We start from the raw sequence: 23952 nt of genomic DNA, 5'->3' as shown, positions 1-23952 counted from the left end.
CAAGTGGAGGGCCAGGGATTTAGCTCAGTGGTTTTACTGCCTGCTGTGCAAGTGCAAGGACCTGAGTTCAATCCCTGGTACAAAAAAAAAAAAAAAAAAAACAAGTGGAATCTCCTTACTTTTTAGGGTCTGATGTTTTCGGAGAGAGCTGAATTTGAATGACCTTATAAAATGGTGACCATGGGAGTACAAAAGCTCATGCAGTGCCAGCCCCTTCCCCCATTTCCGCCCTACCTACCCCTCAAATGAGTGTTTATGAATTGTGTCAGCATTGGTGATTCAATTTTCTATTTCATCCTTATTTGAGAGATTAGATTGTTCCGGAATCACGGAAATACATGGAGACACAGAATTCATTCCGGTAAAATAAAAGTTTACTTGCAAGCCAGCGAGACCACCAGAAACTGGTCTGGTCAGAGTCCACGCCCTGAGTTCTTTGTCCATCACCTTTTATACTTTCCTCAGTCATTATCTCATCCCTAGTGCTCTTTGTTAAGTAAATAAAGTTCCAATTCCTGTTTAATGGTTAGACACAAGTGGTTTCTGTCACTGATTACAGTCCTAAACACATGACAGTCAAGGCACATATATCATAAGTTTGTTCAAGGATTCCCACTTTGTTCTTCAGAGCTAGGATGTTATCTATAGTGGAGCTACAGATCAAAGGAGCTATATAACCTTCACTTTAAACAACAAAGGCAAGGGGCTAAGGCAAGCTTTTAAAGGGATACACTGCCTATTTTGGTTCCACAACTACTTTAATAGCTAATCTACTAAACTTACTTTAAAACTTTTCCCTATCAAGATGAGTTTAAAAGGTTAAAATTGGCTGACAGGGGCATTGGAAAGGATCACAGAACAAGAGGCAGCTTCCAAATTTTAAAAAAAATTGAATAATTTAGAACTTCCTTATTGATGAAGCCTAGTTTTTTATCTTTTTTATTCCTAAGTTATGTATTTGAATTTCTGGGAGTCATGTACATGGGGAGAGTCTGAGGGGTCCTAACTGGCTCAGGTAGGAGAGGTTGGATGGAAGCAGACTGCTGGTGAGTGTGGGGAAGACAGAGACAGGGAGCAGCATCTACATCTGGGCCACCGCAGGTTCTCAGGTACCGACCGGTACCTCTCACAGTCCTCTCAAGTAGTTTCATCTTTGGGAAAATGACACAAAGAAAGCATTGTAGGAAGAAACCAAAGCTTGAAAGTGACAACACTTAGGAAAAGGAATGAGTGTACAAATAAATCCAAGACAAATTACGCCAAATTGCCTTTCTTCTCACCATTTGCATTACACTGAAAATGTCAGATTTAATTCCCCTGAAACTAATTATGAGGAAGAATTGCTATTAGTGCAGTTATGTGTGAAAGAATGTCATTCATGTGCAGATGAATGGTTGTGTTCACAGATTGTCCAGTAATTAAGAGAACCAACAGACTTGCTTATTTTGAGATCTAAATTAACTTTTATAAATTATAAATGTAACAATTAAATACTGAAACAACCATGATCCAAATGTGTTGTACATAGCATTTGTATATTTATTCCTAGACTTCTACTGTGCCTATAATTTGTAATAGTAGTCTCAATGTACACATAATTTGTTACTATACTCTTTTTCTTGACCAATATCGACTTTATTGCTATATAAATAGATATATATCCATAATAGACTATTATTTTTCTCTTTCTAGAAGTCATCTTAGCTTCTAGATTTGTGAGGGCAGTCAGGTACAAACAAAAGTAGAGTTAACATTTTGGTCCATATAGCTTTCTCACAAGTTGTGGGGGTTCTTGGGGTTTTGTTTTATTTTGAAATAGGTAACAAAATGCAGATTAATAGGTTAAGTAGTTAAAACATTCTAATGAGGGAAAAGAAGTTTAATGGGCCTTAGTAGGTATTGTCAGTATATTAGGATTCCTGTATGATTACACATTGCTTGTTTTCAGGATTGTAGCTATGTAAATGGTATAAAAGAGCGGGCATGGTGGTGCATGCCTGTAATCCCAGCACTCCTGGAGACTGAGCTAGAAGGATAACGTGTTTGAGTCCAACCTGGGCAGTTCAGCAACATGGTAAGATCTGGTGTCAAAATCAAAAAATAAAAAAAGGGCTGGAGAATATAGGTCAGTGTGAAGATCCTGGCTTCAGTCCTCAGTACTGAAAAATAAGTGGTTTAAGCTTTTGTAAGTGAGGAGAAGAGGGCTTGGAAAGAGGGGAGGGGAATAGGTAAAAAAGAAGCAGCAAAATATATCATGTACAGGTACAGGTTCCCTATGGTGAATGTTATCATTATGTGTATCTAAAATGTACCAATAAAAATAAAATAGATACACAAAAAGGAAATCCATAGAGAGTTTAATGTTTTAATTTTCTGTCTTTGATTATGAGGTTGAACATTCTTTCATGTTTGACATGTTTTTATACCTGTCGATACCACTCTACCTATTTAAATTAATACTTGACCTCTCACATATTTGGATTGTGTTAGTTTTCCAAAGTCATGAGGGACTGTTGCCTAGAACCAGCGCGCCTATTTTATGTTGTGTAGAGCCCATAGAACTTAAAGGAAGGAGATACTACATCCCTTTGTTCACCCATCCAGTCCTGGCTGAGAAACTACAGCAAACTCAAAAAAGGTTTGGTATTCTGATCCTGTCTTTCCCTAAAGATGGGGAAGCTGAAAGTTCGACTGTAATCAGCCTCATGTTGAAATTCATTGGCAAAGGGTGGTCTGTTAGTGTATTAGACCTTGGCATATTTCACAGTGACATATCTCAGGTCCACCTTCCCTGAAAATGTGGTTTTTAGCAGATCTTTAGATAGCATTGTCTGAAACTAGTGTTTTTCCACTAAAAACCATAGGGGCATCATTTGGTAGTTGTACATCTGTCCCTTCTGATATTCTCCCTACTGACTTTCAGCAAGCGCCCCACTGCAGGGGCTCACAAGAAGCTTAGGCCACGGGGTCTCCAGGTTCACTCTGAGGTCCTGGTTGTGCCACTGCCTACAGACCCTGCTGCTGCTTGCTCTTAGTGGGCTCTCATTTATTTCTTAGTGGGTACTCATTCATTTCTTCTTTCATTCTTACATCTATTTTTTATGCTCCTCCAAAGGCATTGGCAACATTGAAATGTCAGTGTATTTGACAACTGGAAAAGTGATTTTTCATGCCTTTTTCTTTCCAAACTGACCTTTCTTCCTCTCCCCGCACCCACCCAAGGGTGTCATTTCTGTTTGTCTAAGTCCCTAATACGTATAGCACTCTGCCAAAGCAGTTTGTCTCTGAGAATAGCCTGGGTCCAAAATTGGTCTCCTCTCATCTTTAATCAAGCAAGCTCTGTCCATATCCCTGTCCTGTCAGTGCAGTAACATCAAAAGAAATTAGAGGAAAAAAACCTTTATTTTAAATATTCTCCCAGTGCTACTTCCAGTGTCAGATTCTCTGTCATCCTGGCGATGACAGATGAGGAATCAGGAACTTGGTTCTTAATTTCCTAAGCATTGTTGACTCTGAGACAATCATAGATTTAAAATATGCAATTCTGGATTATACAATAAAAGTAAGATATGGCACATTAAGATGCATTCTAATTTGGGAAGGCAAAAAATTCTCCTTTAATATTTTATTGAGTATCCTTTAGGTGCCAGATACTAGTGATGAAAAATGTCCAAGGTATTCATTATGTTTGGCACCCATATGTAATGGTAGACAGAATTTTGCCAACATATAAATAAGAGAATGTCAAAGTGAGATCGGCTTAGTTTTACAGGGAACGTGAGGCTTATGCCACACCTGGAAAGTCTGACGTGGGCAGATAGAGAAAAGATCTTAGGGTGCAAGAGTCGTGCTGCCTTCTTTTTCCATTCATGGATGGTCTGTGGAGTTTTCAAGGTGGCAATCTATTCCAAAAGAGGCCATCGAGAATCAGAGTGTGCAGAGAGTCTCACTAGAAGATTCCTTGAAAGCCATCACAGTAATTCAGTTGTGATATAAGCCCACTGTGTGGACCGTGTGCCTAGGCAAGGCTTCCTAGTAGAAGAAAAGGTTGAATGCTTGTCCTGGGCTGTTTGCTGTTAGAACTGTTGTTCAGATTCTCATTTTTAACCAATGTTTAATGATGGTGGGGATTGAGGAAGACTGAAACCCTCCCTCCTGCCATCACACCTCATTATACAACTGCTGGCCACTTAGGGGAAAGGTCTGCCAGTGCAGATAACATTCAGGAAATGATTTCAATATATAACACTGAAAGAGTTAATAATACTTAATGTGGGGAAAAAGAATCATGGTTGGGAGAAGATTTACAAGGAGACAGGGGTTAAATAAACCAGACTTTGGGACTTGATAGGATCAATAAAACAGAACTGTCTACTTCTAGATTTTAGACACACACAATGGCAGGATCACAGGCAAGAAGCTGGGAAAGCATAGCATTGATGCATTTCGACCCAGAGGATGCTTCGGGCTGCCTGGCCAGAGTTCATGGGAAACTTTAGTGGGATGTAATACAGTGAGAAAAAAACTGCAGTGTTGGTTGGTCCCGAAATGTGCATAGTCTAGAATTTTAGACTAGCAGTAGTGGGGAAACACTCAGAATTTTAATAACAAATGTTTCAGTCAAACTTAGTTTTAAGAAGATAAATTTGTAGGAAACATTGGTGATATACCAGAAGCATAAGAGCCCCAAGGCCAGAATTCTAGGTATGATGAAGCAGTTAGAACTTTCTGCCCTAGGGATGGAGGGGACTGTGGTCATGTCAAGGAGAATTCAGAGGTTTGCCCAAGCCCACACAGATACAAGTGACTCTGCCGAGACCCGAACCCACAGCTGTCACATAGTAAACTGCACGCATTTCGGATTTGGTGATTACACAAAGGTGGAATTCAAGGGAGCTTTTTTTTTTTTAAATCAAGAGCTACAGAAGCCAGTTTTCTGAGAGTTGTGGAGAAATTGAGTAACAGTGAAATGGCTTCTTAAGCTACTGTGATAATTAAACAGTAGGCTAAGCCAGTCACTTGCTATGCAAATATTTCATTTCCTGCCAGATGTCAGAAAAATCCCATATCTAATATAATCTTTGCTCTCACATTCACTCTTCTGGTCAAATGATGACTTGCTCTTTTCTCTAGGTTTCCTCATGTTTTGAATGGCTGTGAGCCAGTGAGTCTGGCCAACTATCAGCTAGTGACACGCGTTTGATTTTCCTTTCCTCTCGTCCTTTTATGATGATTTTCTTGTTGATTTTGAGAAAGGCAGAAATTGACCTTTGGGATGGCTCTATCATGATTAGCTTAATAAAAACAATAGAACTAGCAAAACACTTAATCTTGTCATTTGTGAAAAAACTATGGGCATCATTCCAAATGAGCTTAATAAAATAATTAGCACCATTAAAATCCATACTGTCCTTTGAAAATCATTTAGTACATAAATGCCACTTGCTAATTTATTTAGAATTTAAGGGTTGCCTCTGGATAGAATTCATCACTTAAAAAAAAATTCTGGCCTTAGAAATTGTTTCTTTCTTTCTTTCAAATTAACATACAGCTTTCTTCAAATTAACACCAGTTGTGTCTTTGTGTTTGATCCTCAATTAGGGGATCATTGCAGAATATAATAAGATCAATGATGTGAAGGAAGATGACGACACAGAGAAGTTTAAAGAGGCCATTGTGAAGTTCCACAGGCTGTTTGGGATGCCCGATGAAGAGAAGCTTGTCAACTACTACTCTTGCAGCTACTGGAAGGGGAAGGTTCCCCGGCAGGGCTGGGTGTACCTCAGTATCAACCACCTGTGCTTTTATTCTTTCCTTATGGGAAGGGAAGGTAAGTGGTCTAGAGTTTCAGAGAGAAGCTTTAGTCAGTCTACTGAAACCTTCTCTGAACTCATAAGTCAAATAAATCACAGTGTCAAAAGTAAATCTGTAGATTTAACTGAGTCAAGTTGTTTTTGGCTTACAGTTTAACAAGCGAATTCAATGATGGTCCACTCAATATTGTAAAGAAATAGGTCATTAAATAATAAAGACTCACTGGAAGTATAATTAATTTAGTAGACATGGATTTCAGTCTGTCATAATTGTGATCTAGAATTTATAGCTTTCAAATATGGCTCCCACAGTTACCAAGGCAATGAAGATGGGCTTATAGACTCCTGGGAGTTTGGCATGCTTAGGGCCTGGAGTTTCTGGTGCCTGGTGTTGACCTGGCCTTGTTCTCTCTGCTTAGCTAAGCTGGTAATCCGATGGGTGGACATCACCCAGCTTGAGAAGAATGCCACACTGCTCCTGCCTGATGTGATCAAAGTGAGCACTCGGTCCAGCGAGCATTTCTTCTCCGTGTTCCTCAACATCAACGAGACCTTCAAGTTAATGGAGCAGCTTGCCAATATAGCCATGAGGCAACTGTTAGACAACGAGGGCTTTGAACAAGATCGATCCCTGCCCAAACTGAAAAAGAAATCTCCTAAAAAAGTGTCTGCTTTAAAACGGTGCGTGATGGAGAATTTGAGTCTTACAGACTTTAGAAACCAAAATCCTGTCCATACATTCACTGATTCATTTTAACCTTTTCTGGACAATTTCAAGGATTGTGAACACTTTTCTGGACACAGTATGAAAAAGATTGCCCGAGGCACCCCCAGTGCCAAAAGAGAGACAGACATGACCACTTCTGCACAATGTGCTGTGAACTCGGCTGGTCCTAAGGACAGTGTCATGTGCACACAGGGAGAGCTTGGCCTGGTGGAAGGTGCTCTGCCTGAGCTCTGCAGATGGTAGTAGAAGTGAACCTTCCAGCACAGTAGGATAATGGATGTGATAGGCAGAGGGCACACATGGTATGGGAAGCACAGTTGGAGTCTGGAAAGAGCTTGTTGTAATTAAGGTGTCTTTGGTAATTAGAGACATGTTTTGACACCATGGTAAAGGATAGGTGGCAGTTACTGCAGTGGATTAAGTAGCAGTGAAAGTCAAGAAAAGGAAAATAGGCAAGTATTGACTGCTTTTTTAGGAAATTCAATGGAATTCCTTTAGGAAGGGTAGTTGCTTTTTTGTAGAATGGAAGGTTGGAACCCAGGATTCAGTGAAAGAGGCAGATGGAAAATTTGTTGGTGAGAGTGGGTACAGGGACAGGAGAGAACATGGGGATAAAGCTCTAAGAGAGCTTTAACATGACCTCTTGTAGAATGCAGGAAGGATGTTGATGTGTCTTCTTTTGACATAGGGAAAAATTAAGAGTTCCTAAGAGCAAGACAGAGGCGATTTCACAAGTATAGAGGAGGGAGTGGGAGGAAGCATCCACATTCAGCCTTTGCACTGGAGAGCCAGAAACTAGATCCCAGGGGCTGCGGTGGGGTAGAGGCTTCCAGGCAGAGGTTTGGACAAGATAAAGCAGTCATGAAGGGAGAGATCATACACAACAGAACACTCAGTTAGATTGGAAACCATAGTTGTCCAAGAAGTGGATTGTTCCTGTGTCTTTTCATGCAGCTCTGTCATCTGTTTAGGGTGCACCCAGCAGACAACTGTAGCTTTTTGCATTCTCTCTAGGTCTTGCCTTAAAAATAAGGTTGGAAAAGTGCTAAATAAGAGTAAATGTAATAGCTTCTTTATAAATGACGGTATCCTTTAAAAAATATTTTCTATTACTGCATATTAACTTTACAAAATACTAAGTTTCTTTGTGGCAATTTCATGCATGACTGTAGTATTCTGATCATACCCGTTTCCCTTATTGCCCTCCTTTATACACTCCACTTCCCTTCCTTCTGTCTAATAATAGTCTTTCTGGAATGACTGCCTTCTTTACAAAGAGAACGCATTTCCTATTCAGACCTAGTTTTTCCAAGGCTCCTTAACATTTATAGATATTGATTGTCAACTGGCCACACAAGGGAAGGGACCTAAACATATTAAAAGAATTTTATTATGCTTTGGGGTCCTTAGGTTGGAGTAGCTAAAGATGGGAGGGACAACTAAAAAGATACAGGAGGTGAAAAGTGGGCTGGGGGGCCCTCCACAGCTACAGCATTTAGAAGGTATGAAAGCATCTTTCTTGCATGAGATGAATTATAATTATCGCTTTCCAGTGATCTCGATGCCAGGGCAAAGAGTGAGAGGTACCGTGCCCTTTTCCGGCTGCCCAAAGATGAAAAATTAGATGGCCACACAGACTGCACCCTCTGGACTCCATTTAACAAAATGCACATTTTGGGGCAGATGTTTGTCTCCACAAATTACATCTGCTTTACCAGCAAGGAAGAAAACTTATGTAGCCTCATAATCCCACTCCGTGAGGTAAGTATCAGGTCAAAATGGATATTTTAGGAGTCTCATTTGTAATCCTTTTCTTTGTGAACCAAGAATTTTATTTCTGTTTAGCCATCGCTTAGTTGGCTTTTTAACTATTTGGTAAATATTTGTAATCTGTTGATGGCACCTGTCGCCCCTTGCTGTCATAGCTGTGACTCTAGGACCTATGAGATCTCTTCTAGAAACAGCCTGGTGTTTGTTAACTGTAGGTTTTATTATTATTCAGGGGTAGGGAGGCTTACAGATATGTGATAACTGCTGTTGAAAAGATAGCCAACATTGGTGCACATCTGTCATCCCAGCACTCTGAGAGGCTGAGGCAGGAAGATTGCCAAGTTCGAGCACAGCCTTGGAAATTAAGTAATTTAGCAAGACCCTGTCTCGAAATAAAAAATACAGTAAAAAGGGCTGAGTGTTTAGCTCAGTGTGAAGGCCCTGGAATCAATCCCCAGTATGGGGATAAAAGATAGCTGTTGTACTCAGAGATCCTAATAGGAGAGGCTGTGCCCCACATATAGGGCCACGGGGAAACACGAGGGTTGTTCCAGTGGCAGATCCTTTGTGATGTTTCCGAGGGCTGGCCCAAGCTGGACAGGGCAAACAGGCTTAGGACTGGCCAGTTTGCAGTTTCTGGGGTATGGTGGCTGCCCTGGTTGTCTAGTCCCGGTCCCTGGGGTGTCTGGGAACGGTAAGGCAAAGGCCCTGGGTGAGTGCAGTAAAGGAAGCAATGGGAGTATGAACTGGTAAGATTTGCTCCCTTATAAAAAGCAGTGCTGTTGGAATTGGCTACCCTGCCTAAGGTTGATACCTCCACAGTCAGGAATGCCCCATGATTTTTTGGAATAAAATACAGACTAGAAAATATGGCCATTAAGCCTGGCTCACAGTGCAGGACTGCCACTTGAGGCTGGGAGTCAAGGCCATGCATTGTCTGTCCTGTCCGACAGCCACTGGTTGTGTTAGAACCACCAGACTGCTGCTCACAGCGGCAGATTCCTGAGCCCATTCCAGATCTTCTGGACCCAACTGTCTGCATGTTTTGGAATCTGTGTTTTAATCCAGTCCTCCAAAGTCTAAGGAACAGGAACGTGATTGTTGATCAGTGTTGGGGTGGAGGTGCAGGTGACTGCGGAATTGCCTGGGGCATGGCCGTGAGCACTGGAGTGAGCAGCACTTGAGGTTAGGTGGTGGGGAGGGCGGTGCAGGGCCCAGCAGCCCAGTGATTTCTAACCTGGCCACATCCCACCCTCCTGATCCTTTTCCGGAAGTGAGAAGCTTTGGCCATTGTTCTGCATGAGATGTCAAGACACTATTAAAGGGTTCAAGTTTCTGTCTGCCTTCTTTTTAAAAAAAAATTACTTAAGCTAATTTTACACCTTTTTTTCCTGTTTCATCGTTATCATAGAACATTGGTGAAAGTACAGATAATTAAAAACAAAATTCACCCCTTGACCCACTATTCAGAGACAACCACTGTTACCATGTGATGCAGCTTTCTAGGTATTTTCTGTGCTTTGCTACATGTGTGTCATTTATATAATTTAAATATAAAACATAGGAGATTTTTTAAAACTTATTTCCTTTAAGAGTGACTATATTTTAAACTGTCCCCTGAATCATTAGTCTTCTAAAGTGTAATTTTTAATGACTGCGTATTATTACCACACACACACGTGTGTGTATATATACATTTTTTAATTCATTCATGGTGGTTGCACTTTTTCATTATTTCTAACTTTTCCCCAGTCATATGTATAATTTCATTAAATTACATGTTACATGTTCCCAGAAGCTGGTTTGGTGGATCAAAAATAATGTAAAATTGGCAATTGGCAAATTCAGTTCTGTTATATAGGATCTATGAAGCTAGTGTTGTACACATTTTGAAGCCAGGGTAATTTGTTGAGAGTGAATTCCAAGCTGGGTAAATCAAGTATATGTACATTTGGTTGTAAAATGGACTTTATAACTTTTCCCAGCTGCTTTTCCTTCCTAGTGGTCTTTGCCAAAGCCTGTTACTAAACATTATTCTCTTCACCGAATTCTACACGTAATTTTCTTCATCAAATACTACTACCTGACTATGGCAAAGCAGAGTTACCTGGTGTTGGTGATGACTGACACTTAGTTATCAGGGGATGCCCAATTGCCTGACTGAGGGTACAGCAGAGGATGGAAAAATAATATACAAGAACAAGGAATAAAGAATAAAGAACCATAGTTTATTACTTGGGGGCGCTGAGAGTTGATCTTAGTTCTCTCCTGGCTAAGACCATGAGCTCTGGATTAGTCAGTATTTATGATCATACAACATAGCAGGGGGCGTCAAGGCAGACATAGAGAACAGCAGGACTTGAGGCACTAATGAGTCAGGCTGTGGAAGGAAGGAACGAAGCTTTCCTGTGAAGGACAGGTCATGGCTAACAAGCCACCTGTGTTACCTTGTAGGTCGTAGCTACTGAGCCACCTGCGTTCTTTATCTAACGTTTGATCTCGGAGAATGGCTGCACAGTCGTAACTCCTCATCTGTAGTGGTTTTTTGCTATTAGAGACGTCACAACCTCATTGATCATTTAGATCTCAATTATGACCATTGGCATAGGGAAGTCTGTCTCCATACATCAGCCAAAGGCTCATTTAGCAAGTCACAGGAAGGCCTTGGAATGACTCATAATTTTAATAAATAGCTGAATCATGAGCCAGTTTATAAGCTAATTCAGTAATACCTTATAGCTTGCTCAATGTGGATTCAAGCTGGCCTCCTGCAATCCGGGATGGCTCAGGAAACTCACTCTGGGACTAAGACTGTCCCCCTGGAGGGACCATTTGTGCATCTGAGCGCATCAGCACTCTGTACCCGGAAGAGCAGTTTGAGAGTCTGGGAGCCACTCTCAAGACCTCTGCCTCCCGTTGCCTGCCTCCTGGGTCCTGGGTCCAGCCAGCTCTGCTTACATCTAAGACACAGTAATTTGTGAATGCTCCCTCCCGGCTAGAGAGAATTCACCTCCCGAGAGAATGGTGGCCGATGTTCTCCAACCATCTTCTGCTTGATGGCTTTCTCAGGCAGGGCAGAGATCATTTGGTCATTGTTCAGGGTAACTCAGAGGAAAGAGGATCCAGAGGTGACATTTGGGAACAAGGGGAGTTGTGGTTGGATGCTGTGGCGACTTGAAAGAAACACTCAGTGCAACCAAAGTTGCTTCCCTTACACCTGATGAATCACTGAGGCATAGTGATGGTGGGTCCCTAACCCCAGCTAATGGAAGGGCCAGAGACTTAATGTAAGTTTTATTGCCTTTAGTAACCATAATGTCAGGAAAGCAGTGGGCGGGGCCTCCACACTGCTCCCTCCAATCCATTCCCACCCTGAGCCAGGTACTTTCTGGAGCTGAGTTAAGCTGACTGATGAGCCCGGAGCCTCCCGGAACACCACACACACCCTGCTTGGAGTGGCCACTTTTAGGGTGGAATTGTTTTGTTTAATTTTTAATGAACTGAAGTACCGACTGAAGATTATTAATATACAGTGCACATATTGCCTTGAGGCAGATCAAATCAGCAGATGTTAGATGTTCAGAGTAGTGTTGCTGTGGATTTTGAAGAAATTACAGCCAGCTAAAGTGATCTGATGAGGCTCCTCATTAGACAGAGATTCCAGATGGCTCCTTTTTTCCCCCAACCATAAATTACCTCATAAATGTTCAATATTAACCACCAAGACTTGATTAAACTCCAGTCTATTTAATAAGCCACATTAGAAATGTAATGTACCTCATTATAATGTAGAAAACTCATGTAGCTCTCTCTTTTCCTGATGGCACAAAGTTTATGTGACAGGATCTTACTAGAACTCACTTGTCAGTAAAAAATATTTTATAACCTATGGAGCATATACATGTTTTTCGTGGGAGCTTTCTTGTTTCTGTGTTCATGATTCAGCTGGATAGATGCACTCTCTCAGCCTGACTTTATCAAGATCCACATAACAGTCTGGGTTTTAGACAGAAAATTTGAAATTGTAATTCCTTTGGCATCTGTGATTTAGCCTCAGACACTTAAGTACCCAAAGAACCAATGAAATTTTGATATCAGAAAAAGAGCTTTTATAAATCCTTCAAAAATAAGCATTGCCATAAGTGTCAAGGCAAAATCCTTTTCATGAAACAGGTTATTTTTTCCATTTCTCTAGCAGTTTTGCATTAGAGTGAAAAGAAAAGCCTTTAATGTGCACCCCAAGTATGTCAGGGATTACTTTAAAACATACATTTATAGTTAAATATAAATTATATCTAAATATACTTACCACATAGGTACAGTGTATGTCATATACTGCGTGGCACTTGGGGCCATGAAACTTTTTAGACAAGTTCAATATGTTTCTTAGGCTTGAGTGGGGAAAATTTTTTAAGGATCTGCTTTTGAGGAAAAATATTTACATGAAAATGCAAGGGTGCAAATTCAAGTTGAACCTGTCTAGACTGCTTGCAGATAGAAATGAAGAGCAAAAAATAGATATTGCTGTAGGTATATAGTAAGAGCTGTTACAAATAAACCAAGTGCTTGTCTTGAGACTTTTTCCCCTGATGTGCTAAAGAAAATAGTTTTAATGCATTTATCCTTCCTTCCACTTGATGAAAATCCTTTTAAAAATCACCAAAATAGGTCTTCAGTTCAGAACTAAATCTGATGTTTCTATTCTGCTGTGATAGGCTGCACACAGACACATACACCACACACGTGATCTGCTAGTGCAAATAGGGCTACAAGTAAGCTGCTTATGTCATGTCTGTCCAGGAATAGATTATTGAAAACTTTGGGTCCAAAGCCCTGGAATCTACCTGAGACCCTTGAAGGCCCGGCGGTGTTTTCAGCACAGTCCTTACGTTAAGCGTAATAAAAGGATCATCTGTCTTAAGAATGATGCAGCAGCTAGGAGTCTTCTCTCTACGAAAAACACTGAATTCATTGAGGCAGTTTCTCAGTCTCAATACTGTTGATGTTTGGGTTCACACTTATGAAAGGGCTGCCTTTGCCCACATGCAGGGCATCTTGTAGATCCTGGCCTCTGCCTCCCTCCTTCTGATAACCAGAAATGCATTGATGTTGTAAGTGTCTTGGGGTTGGGGAGGTCACTCCCGGTATAGAACCACTGACTTAGACCAGGAAGATAAACTCCAGCTTGATTTGAAATGAGATGTTTTATTTTGTTGGAACAGAGTCAGAGAATCTCAATTTGCTTCTGTAAAGCATGAGTGGTTCCCACAGAGCCATTAGAGTGCCCTGTTCCTGCTTTAGTGCCACTTGTCAGCTGTTCTTGGGTTGTTCTCAGAAAGTAACATGCTTTGTTTCACATTTCTTTACAGGTGACCATTGTTGAAAAGGCTGACAGCTCCAGTGTGCTCCCGAGTCCTCTGTCCATCAGCACCAGGAACAGGATGACCTTCCTGTTCGCTAATCTGAAAGATAGAGACTTTCTAGTGCAGAGGATCTCAGATTTCCTGCAGCAGACAACTTCCAAAATATACTCAGACAGAGAGTTTGCAGGAAGCTACAACAGTTCCGACGATGAGGTCTGTGGGAACCCCTCCCTATCAAAGGAATTGGGTTTGTCCTATTGCTCTGCCTCCTTGAAGTATTCACTTCTTGTCTGTTTTGTTCCGTCTCTGAGCTTTGCACCTACCCTGAGGGCCAGTGCAGTATCTCAGCGAGATCTTTAAATCTTCAGGAGTTGGTGTTTGGGATTATAGAGCTGGAGGACTCTTCAAGATCATCTGACATACCCTTTTTTTTGTTTTGTTTTATTTTTTGTTTTTGAGATGCGGTCTCATTATTTAGTCCAGGCTGGCCTTGAACTTATTATTTAGGGCAAATCGGCCTGAAACTCATGATCCTTCTGCCTCAGCCTCCTAGAAAGCTGGGCTTATCAACATACACCACCCCACTCCTGGCTCCATTGAAGTTATTGTTAAGTAACTTGTCCTGGTCGCATAGCAAGTGACTTGTCCATAGAGTGATATTGTTGGGAATGGTATGGAAGTCACTAAAAAGTCTCAGAACTGAAATAAAGCATCACAGTGATGGTTTTACTATGATAAAATACATGCTGGGTCTCTGTTGAATTGGCTCCTGGACTAACAGGGAAACAAGACCACTGAGAAGATCTAGTACTTGACTAGTTAAAACGATTGAACAGGTTGCTTTTAGCTGAAACATGTTTTTAAAATAGTAAGGTTGTCAGGCATGGAGGTGCAGGCCTATAATCCTAACACTTAGAAGGCTGAGACAGGAGGATCACTGTGAGCTTGAGGCCAACCTGGGCTACATAGTGAGTTTAAGACCAGCCTAAAGTACCCTGTCTCAGGGAAAAAGAAAAGATGATGATGTTAAGGTCACACATAACTTCCCCAACCCTCCACACCTGATCTGCTTACATGGGCATTTTGGGGGCACCAGAAAGCAGAGGGGAAGTGCCATAGTCCTGTTAGTTTCCAGTTCAACAGCAGCACGCTTTGGGTACATGGAAGTCAGAGTGTCAGACAGCCACATTGTTGCACTAATGCATCTAATTTACAAAGGAACCTGCTCTAAGCATTGAAATGCTGGAGCCTGCAGCACATGCCCCTGTCCAGTCCCAGCCGTAACCCTGACTTGCTGTGTTTCTTCTGATTCTTCACAACAGCAGGAAAACACAGTGTAGTTACTGTTTTCTATCCAGAGGGCCCTGGAGAGGAAGATCCCGATGCCCATTCTTCCAGTGTTGTGTTCCTCTCTGCCCAGCAGGTGTATTCTCGGCCCAGCAGCCTCGTGTCCTCCAGCCCTCAGAGAAGCACGAGCTCTGATGCTGATGGTGAGCGACCATTTAACCTAAATGGCAACAGTATCCCCACGGCTACGCAGACCCTGATGACCATGTATCGGCGACGGTCTCCTGAGGAATTCAACCCAAAATTGGTGTGTGCCTCTTGGTCTTCCCCGAAACCTTCTATGCTGTGTGAGAATAATACTATTAAAAGTGTTAAATATAAGTAAACTCATAAATGTTTATGTAGAGGAAGATCGTCCTCTAAGCAAAGCACTTTTTATCTAAATCTGTCACAAGGTTGCAGAGTGGCTTAATGGATGGAGAAAGGAGTTATCCAGGGTGTGGGTGACTTTTTTGTTTCTGGTTTTAACTGTTGTGTAGTCAGCCAGCAAGTAAGTACACAGTTTCTCAGCTCACATTAAGAACGCATTAACTCACTGTCACTTGGGAGTGTAGACATTAAGCATAAATAAAACAGGCATTGTACTGACCCATTTCAGGTCCATGACTTCAAGGAGAGAAAGCTTCATGGCAGCTTCATAGATGTGTAAAAAAGGGGAAGAAGGACAGGGATTCTGGAGTTGTTCTCGTTTGTTCTGTCCAGAACTTGACTACTGCATTCAACAGGGAAGATGTTCCCAACTTCTGTCATAATTCTCTTCACTATCCTCAAATACTTTGGGATGAAATAATGTCTCATTATGTCTTTCAGGCCAAAGAATTTTTGAAAGAGCAAGCTTGGAAGATTCATTTTGCTGAGTATGGGCAGGGGATTTGCATGTACCGCACGGAGAAAACGCGGGAGCTAGTGCTGAAGGGCATCCCGGAGAGCATGCGCGGGGAGCTCTGGCTGCTGCTGTCAGGTACGGCTGGGGTCTGATCATGGGTGTCAGTCTGTGGGACTCCGGGCTTCTTTCCTGTCTCCCACCACAGGTCCCCACAGGGCAGGAGTTCTCAAAAGCAGGCAACCCCCAGTTCAAAGCTGCATCTCATTTCCTCACTAGAGTGCCGGGCCCATCAACTACCCTTTTTTTCATACAAATTCAAGACCCCCTTACCCACAGGGTACATGTTCTGAGACTCCTAGTGAATCCACCTTCTGTGTCCCCTCATCCACAGGGCACATGGTCCAAGACTCCCTGAGTCCCTGGGTGACACCAAGCCCTATTTATGCTGGGTTTTTTCCTATACTTCCATACCCATGATAAAGTTGAACTTATAAATTAGGCACAATAAGAGACAAACATAACAAATAATAAAGTAGAGCAATTAAAATAATATACTGCAATACGTTATTTAAAACTTAATGATTGTTTCTTTCTGGAATTTTCCATTTTAATGTTTTAGCCTTTCAGACAACCTGATACTGATTCCAACCATCCCAGAACATCCACAGCACTCCAGGGATCTCGCTTGTCCCAAGCATTCCTTTGGGTTTCACCAGCTTTAATACAGAGAGCAGTCGCTGATGTAAGGCCGAAAATGTAATCATTCTGAAGAGGATTCTCTAAATGTTTTCATATGAATCTGAGACAGTCAGACACAAGTAACATTAGTAAACCCTTTTACTTAAAAAATGACATTAAAACTAAAAGAATAGTTACCAGATTTATAGGAAAGCTTTAAAAAAAAAACCTGAAGGTCTTTCTAACAGCGTTGTAAGTTGTAAAATTCCCTATGGTGAGATGTTGAAACAGCTCAGAAGTAAAAGGTAGATTCCTGAAAATGACTGGCTTTGTGTGGTTCATGTGAAGCCAGTTTGTTCTATCCCCATTTGCTTGTCCAGTTCTGCATTTTCCATGCATAGACCAGCCAAACCCCTCATTAAAAGCCCTCACTTGAGTCACCTCATCTCTAATCACTGATCAACCCCAGAAGATCATTACAATACAGCCTCCTCCTCTCTCCCTTGTGTGTTCGGTGAACTAGTCACCTTGGCAACCAGATTCTGATCACTGAGGAGTAAATGAAAAATTCCATTTTTATCTTCCTTATTCAAATTAGAAATTATTTACAGCCACATTTTAGATGAAAATGAAAACTCAGAACAAGCAGCAGGAATCCGGTGGGCCACGTGGAACAGAGTGCTGTGGCAGAGGTGCATTTAGGGTTAGACCTCAGTGTTTCCTTTAACAGTGATGGGTAATGTGTGACCACAGGTTGACCCAGTCAGCACACTGCCTGTAATTCCACACGTGCAGCTATGGGCTGCACGTGGTGACAGCTTGCCCATGTGGGGAGCTCAGCGTCTCGTAGGGGAGCCCACTTTGAGACTCCTTCTGCTTGCCATGGGCCTCACGACCACTGCCCCAGGGTCCAGGCTCAGCGAACCCCCTCCAGCGAAGCACAGTTCATCTCCCATGGGAACAGAGCAGAAGCCAGCTTGAAGGCGCTGTCCACAAGGCTGTCTTGTCCAGGGCAGGCCAGACTGACCCGGCTGGAGTTTTCAAGACCTATCAGGAACAAGGACCGGGCCTTATATTCTAAGTTATATGCAACTTATATTAAGATACAACTCAATATCACGAAATGTACAGTTAAATGGTTATTAGTATATTCACAAAATTACATAGTGATCAGCACAGTTAATTTTGGGGTACTGTCATTATTCTCCAAGAAAACACCTTAGACCTTTTATCAGTAATTCTCTGTTTCCCCTCAAAACTCTTCCCATGCCCAGGCAACTACTAATTTACTTCCTGTCTCTGTATTTGTCTGCTCTGGATATGTCATGTAAAGGAAATCATACGATATACAGAGGGTTTTGTATAGCAGGAGGTGGCACCACTAAGCTAAATCCCCGGCCCATACAGAGGGTTTTGTGACTAACTTCTTTGCTGAGGATGTTGTCAAGGTTTGATCATGTTGTAATACGTATCAGCATTTCAGTCCTTTTTATCGCCAAATATCACTCCCCTTTGTGAATATACTAGATTTTATTTATTAATCAATTAATGAACATTTATATTGTTTCTACCCTTTGGCTACTGTGGCTAATATTGGTGCTACAAACACTCATGTATAAGATTTGGGTGGGCACATATTTTCATTATCTGGGTGTGGACCTGGGAGTGGAATTTCTGGCACATACTGTTGACTTTACCATTTTGTTTTTTGAGAGAGGGTCTCCCTATGTAGTTCAGGCTCGCTTTGAACTCACTATGTAGGTGAGGCTGGCCTCAAATTAATGACAGTCCTCCTGCTTCAGCCTCCTGAGTGCTGAGATTGTAGGTGTGTGCTTCTCGATCTGGCTTACCTGTCCTTTTATTACAGTTATCCTGATGAGTGCCAGGTGATTTTTCATTATGGCTTTGATTTAATTTCCCTGCTGACTAGTGATGTTGAGCATATTTGTATGTGCTTATTGGCCATTTGTATATCTTCTTTGTAGAAATATCTACTCAAATCCTTTGCCCAGTTTTAGTTAGGTCATTTTTCTTTTTTAATTATTGAGTTGTAAGAGTTTTAAGGCCTATTTCAAATACAAGTCTATTACCAGATTTTCAAAATTTCTCATTCTGTGGGCTTTTTAACTAGGTAGTAAACTCTGAAGCACAAAAATATTTTAATTTTGATGAAGTACAGTGTACCTATTTTATTCTTTTATTGCTATTTTATTCTGTTGTTTCATGGCAGGAAGATTTATGCCTGTGTTTTCTGCTAAGGCTTTTATCGTGTTAGTTCATTGATCCATTTCAAGTTAATATTTTACTTTGTGAGGTAATGATCTACTTCCTTCTTTTCATATGGATAGACATTTGTCCAGCATCATCTGTTGAAAGTTGAAAGTCTACTTTTACCCCTTGGATGGTCTTAGCAGCCTTGTCAGAAATCAGTGGGCCATAAATGTGACAGGTTTTCCTATGCTGTCAATTCTAGTCCATTGATTTATACATCTGTCTGCCAATATCTGCATAGTCTTGATTACTTGCAGTAAGTTTTAAAATTGAGAGGCAAGAGCCCTCCGACTTTGCTATTCTTTTCAAGGTTGTTTTGGGCATTTTGAGTTCCTTAAATCTCCACAAGAATTTTAGAATCAGTTAATTTCCACAAGAAGGACAGCTTCTTTTTTGGAGAGTAGGTATTATGTTGAATCAGTAGATCAGTTTGGGGAGTTTTTCATATCCTAATACTATTAAGACTTCTAATCTGTGGATATGGAATGTTTTTCCATTTATTTTGGTCTTTGTTAATTTTCTCAAGGATGTTTTATAATTTGCAATATATAAGCCTCACACTTGTTTTATTATATTTATTCCCAAATATTTTATTCTTTTTGATCCTATTGTACGTGGAATTGTTTACTAACTTTTAAGGTATATAACTGATTTTTGTGTATTGATCTTGTATCCTGTAACCTTGATGAACTTTTTTTTCCCTGTGGTTTTTATTTACATTTCTCTGATGATTAGTGATATTGAGCACCCTTTTATATACTTGTTGGTTATTTGCATGTCCCCTTTTGAAAGAATGTTTCTTCATTTTCTTCGCCTATTTTTAATTGTCGCCTTTAATTTTATTTCATTTTTCCCTTGCTATCAAGTTTTGTGAGTTCCTTATATATTTTTGTATTTTGGATGCTTATTTATCAGATAAAAGGCTTGCATATATTTTCTTCAATCCTGTAGGTAGCCTTCGCACTCCGTTGGTTATTTCCTTTGCTGCATAGATCTTTTGAATTTGATATAATCTTAACTTGGATTTTGTTTTTGTTTTTGTTTTGCTTTTGCTCTCAGTGCCTTTCGTGTATGATTAGTGTCACATCAAAAAAATAATTGCCCTAACCCAGGGATGGCGAACCTTTTAGAGCTTTCACTGATACAAACAGCCTGTGCCATACATTCACCACCACAGCCCCAACCAATGTCAAGAAACATTTTTCCTGTTTTCTGCCAATAGTTTTATGATTTCAGCTCTTATGTTTAAGTTTTTAATTCATTTTGTGTTGATTTTGGTACATGGTCTAAGACCACCATTTCATTTTTCTGCTTCTGAATATCTAGTTTTCTGAACAGTGAAATGAATTTAGATTTAGATTTAGATGTTTGAACCCAGAGCCTTCCCACTGAGTTACATTCCCAGTACTTTCTTTTGTTTTTGTTTTTTTGGTTGTTTTGGTTTGGTTGGTTTGGTTTTGGTTTTTTGGTTTGGTTTTTTTGAGACAGGGTCTCACTATGTGGTCCAAGCTGGTCTTGAACTCACTGTGTAGCCAAGGCTGGCCTTGATCTCAGGATGATCCTCCTGCCTCAGCCTCCAGAGTGCTGGGATTACAGGTGTGCGCCATCATGCCCAGTTATGTCTGTTTTTTTATTGGTATATGTTTGTGATACAAAATAATTACATTCATCTTGGGGAATTGGTACATACACCTGTCACATCTTAATCGTTTTTACTCCCCCTTCTCTTCCTGGCCCTCTCTTCTTTCCCCATCTCCAAATCCCCTTCCCTGTCCTCAGGAACCTTAATCCAAGTCCTGTATCTCAAACCAGTGATTTTCAGCCCAGCTCCCGTTCCCACGCTCACCACGAGGAGGAGGGAAGGAAGAAGGGAAGGGGACAGGGAGGGAGAAGAAGGGAGAGGGAGGCACTGTCATCCATAACAGGGGCCCAGCATTCCTGGGAGCACCTCACCGGTGCCTGCGAGTTCAAAAACCCCTTCAAGTAGCCTACAACCCCCTCTTCCTTTCTCATACACTTTATAAATCCTTCACAGCCAAATCTTTAGCAAACATTCCCAAATTATTTTGAGAGGCATCCTTTGCTAAGTGAAATCTTAACAAAAAACCTCAATAAAGTGAAAGCAAAGCTGCTGTGGTTGTAGAGTGGTGAGAGGATGAAGACTTAGCCTGGCTTTTTTGATGACTTCCCCCTCTGGATGTCTCTGGAAGCTCTTCAGCACACAGTGTGACAGCTCAGAAACCTGTTCCTGAGAGGGTTGTATGTAGCCACTCTGCTATGGAACTGAAAGAGGGAAATGGACCACATGTGAATTAACCAGTCTAGCCACCATCAGAACACACCACCCCTGTGTGATCTCCTTTGCTTTTACAGATTTCCTCTGAGTCATATGAACGTGAAGAGGTTCCATCAGTAAGTGGTGGCTGCAGACCAAAAGGCAGGCTCCCATCTTACTGATGTTATCTGCTGTTGTTTCCCAGGTGCCATCAATGAGAAGGCCACGCATCCTGGGTACTATGAAGACCTGGTGGAGAGGTCCATGGGGAAGTATAACCTCGCCACGGAAGAGATTGAGAGGGACTTACACCGCTCTCTTCCAGAACACCCAGCCTTCCAGAATGAAATGGGAATTGCTGCTCTGCGGAGAGTCTTAACAGCGTATGCTTTCCGAAATCCCAACATAGGGTATTGCCAGGTAAACGTCGCAGCATGTTTAGACATTTAAATTTTATTTTGTTTTATACGCCAGTAAATAATGTACCGGAAAGCCTACGGTTGAAAGAACTACCTTTGTACCAGTGAGTCTCAATCTCCGCACCACTGACACTGGATTCGGTGATTCCTATTGTGGGACTGTCCTGTGGTTTACTGGGCCTTCAGGAATCTCCCTAGCCCCACCCACTAGATGCCAGCACAACTTCCCAATTGTAGCAGTTAGAATTGTCTCTACACATTGCCACATTGTCCCTGAGGGGACAGTCTGGGTGAGAACTACTGTGAGACGGGAGCCACGAGACAAGGGTTCCCTTTCTGGATCAGCCACTGTCTGGCTCGTGACCCAGTAAAGACCCTTCTGACCTCTCCTGAGTGCAGTCCTTCCATCGTAGGTTGCTGCTACACTCCTACTTGGAGTCTTCAGAACCAGTGTTTTCCTAGAGAATACAGCTTTTGAATGCCAGAGTTATATTTTAACATGCACATAAAATAAATGTTTAACTCCGTATAATAACAACAAAAAATGCGGTCCACAAACGAGCTAAAATTATTTCTTGTAGTATTGGTAAAGTGACAATTTAGGTAGCACCAAGATAATGTGACCTTAAGTTCAAAGACTACTTCATCAGAGTCATTTCTAGACTATCCAGTTAAATGCTAAAGGAGGCCTAACTTCTGCTCCTGTACACACACACACACACACACACACACACACACACACCCCGTTTCCCTCCTACACACACACTCATGTCCCTTCTACACACATATACACATACATGTGTTTTTCCCACCTACACACATACACACATGCACACTTGTCCCCCTTTATCCCATTCTTTATCTGTGTGGTAGCGCTTACTTTAAATGCGCCCCCAAATTGATGGATTAACTTTCACATCTTTGCTCTCCTCCCAGATACCAGCATTTCAACCCTGTGAGAGTTTCTGTCATTCTCCCCTCCATCTCCTACCCCCCCACACCTTAGTTCCTACTCCAGAACCTGTTACAAAGTAGCACCTTGAAAAACCTATCTTGCTTGATGACTAAGGAACTGACTGTGACCATGATGGTGGACCAGAACCGACAGGTTAATTCTCAAGTGGACTTTGTTTTGGTACTGGGAATTGAACTTGGGACCTTGCACTTGCGAGGCAGGCACCCTAACCACTGAGCTAAATCCCTGGCCCTCAAGTGAAATTTTAATGATTTCACTTAGGAAAATTTGGAGTAAGACTTGCCAGAAAGAACCTATTAGACCAGAATACCTTTTTGGAAATGTATTGTAGAAGTCTGATGAACACTTACAGGTTTCTAGAAGATCAAAAGAAGTTTAGGAGAGAGTTGGCTTCTAATGTAGTGGAATTTACATTTATCTTTTGATCTTTTTCATTTAGAGGGATAGCTATTAAAATAGTTGAGCTGTTGAATGGTTATGAGCTATCTGATAACATCTTTTAATAAAATAAGGGAGTCTTTTTAGAATTTAAATTTCTGTTACTTATCAGGACCATCTTTACCTAGATGGAAATAATGGGAAGGGTTCTAACTTTGAGAGGTTTCCTTGTTCTCTGCAGAGATCCTGGAGCCTTATGTATTTGGTTATGGAAACCACTATGGAAGGTTAAAAAGGAAACATTTACCTCCCTGTGGTAAGAGTAAAGAGTACAGTACTGAGAGATTTCAGCAGGTTGATGAAAGCTTCATCAGTCAGCCCTTGCGCAGTTTTTGAAATGAAAATCTACCTCTGTGTTAGGGCTTTGTCTGGTGCATATCAGGGCTAAAATGAAGACTCTTAACAGTCATTGGCTCATGAATTTTACATTTTTAAAAGATCATAAAACAAAACAAAAGAATATTGACATTGTGTATGTGTAGCCTGCAAAGCCTAAGAATTCTGTTCTTTTATAGAAAGAGTTTGCCAGCCCTGTGAGAACAACTCACTCATTTTTTTTCAGGTTAACAAAATGACTTATATTTTAAAGTGCATTTGATATATTTAAAACATATTTGGTGACTTGTCTTTCATTACTTTAGGCCATGAATATTGTCACTTCAGTGCTACTTCTTTACGCCAAAGAGGAGGAGGCCTTCTGGCTGCTCGTGGCCCTGTGTGAGCGCATGCTTCCGGATTACTACAACACTAGAGTTGTTGGTATGTGGGGATGCGGTTAGCATCTTAACCTATGTCTCGCCAAAGAGATGTTTTCAGAGCCATACCAGCTGGCACACTGTTTCCAATCACCATTAGCCAAAAGAGTTCCAGTTTTCCAAGATAGAAATGAGAGAGCTTGAATAAATATAGACTATAAATAAGCCCCACAGAGCCTGAAAGGATTCACACATATCACTATTACAGAAATTATTTTAGAAAACACTAGATGTAGGCATCACTCTGTAACATGTGAGAGTTACGCCAAACATACCAACCACTAAAATAGAGAT

General features: G+C 41.3%; 1 protein-coding gene across 8 annotated transcripts in view; it reads left to right on the top strand.

Annotated features, from left to right (window-relative positions):
* Window positions 1-23952, top strand: part of Tbc1d9 (TBC1 domain family member 9) — a 113917-nt gene that overhangs the window by 64871 nt on the left and 25094 nt on the right. For 7 of the 8 annotated variants that reach the window (XM_021247676.2, XM_013067123.3, XM_021247678.2 and 4 more), the window contains 8 exons: window positions 5602-5830; window positions 6233-6494; window positions 8094-8301; window positions 13680-13886; window positions 15094-15267; window positions 15831-15981; window positions 21276-21490; window positions 23545-23662. In XM_021247676.2, the coding sequence (XP_021103335.1) occupies window positions 5602-5830; window positions 6233-6494; window positions 8094-8301; window positions 13680-13886; window positions 15094-15267; window positions 15831-15981; window positions 21276-21490; window positions 23545-23662 (1564 nt within the window). The remainder of the gene's footprint in view (window positions 1-5601; window positions 5831-6232; window positions 6495-8093; window positions 8302-13679; window positions 13887-15093; window positions 15268-15830; window positions 15982-21275; window positions 21491-23544; window positions 23663-23952) is intronic. The other variant, XM_004868890.3, reaches the window with a different exon arrangement.

This window comes from Heterocephalus glaber, unplaced genomic scaffold, assembly GCF_053883595.1.
Source record: "Heterocephalus glaber isolate CG9 unplaced genomic scaffold, H.glaber_assembly_v1.0 deba00001587, whole genome shotgun sequence".
In the NCBI taxonomy this organism is placed as follows: domain Eukaryota; kingdom Metazoa; phylum Chordata; class Mammalia; order Rodentia; family Bathyergidae; genus Heterocephalus; species Heterocephalus glaber.
Note: the sequence above shows the minus strand (reverse complement) of the source record. Positions and strands in the feature narration are given on the sequence as shown.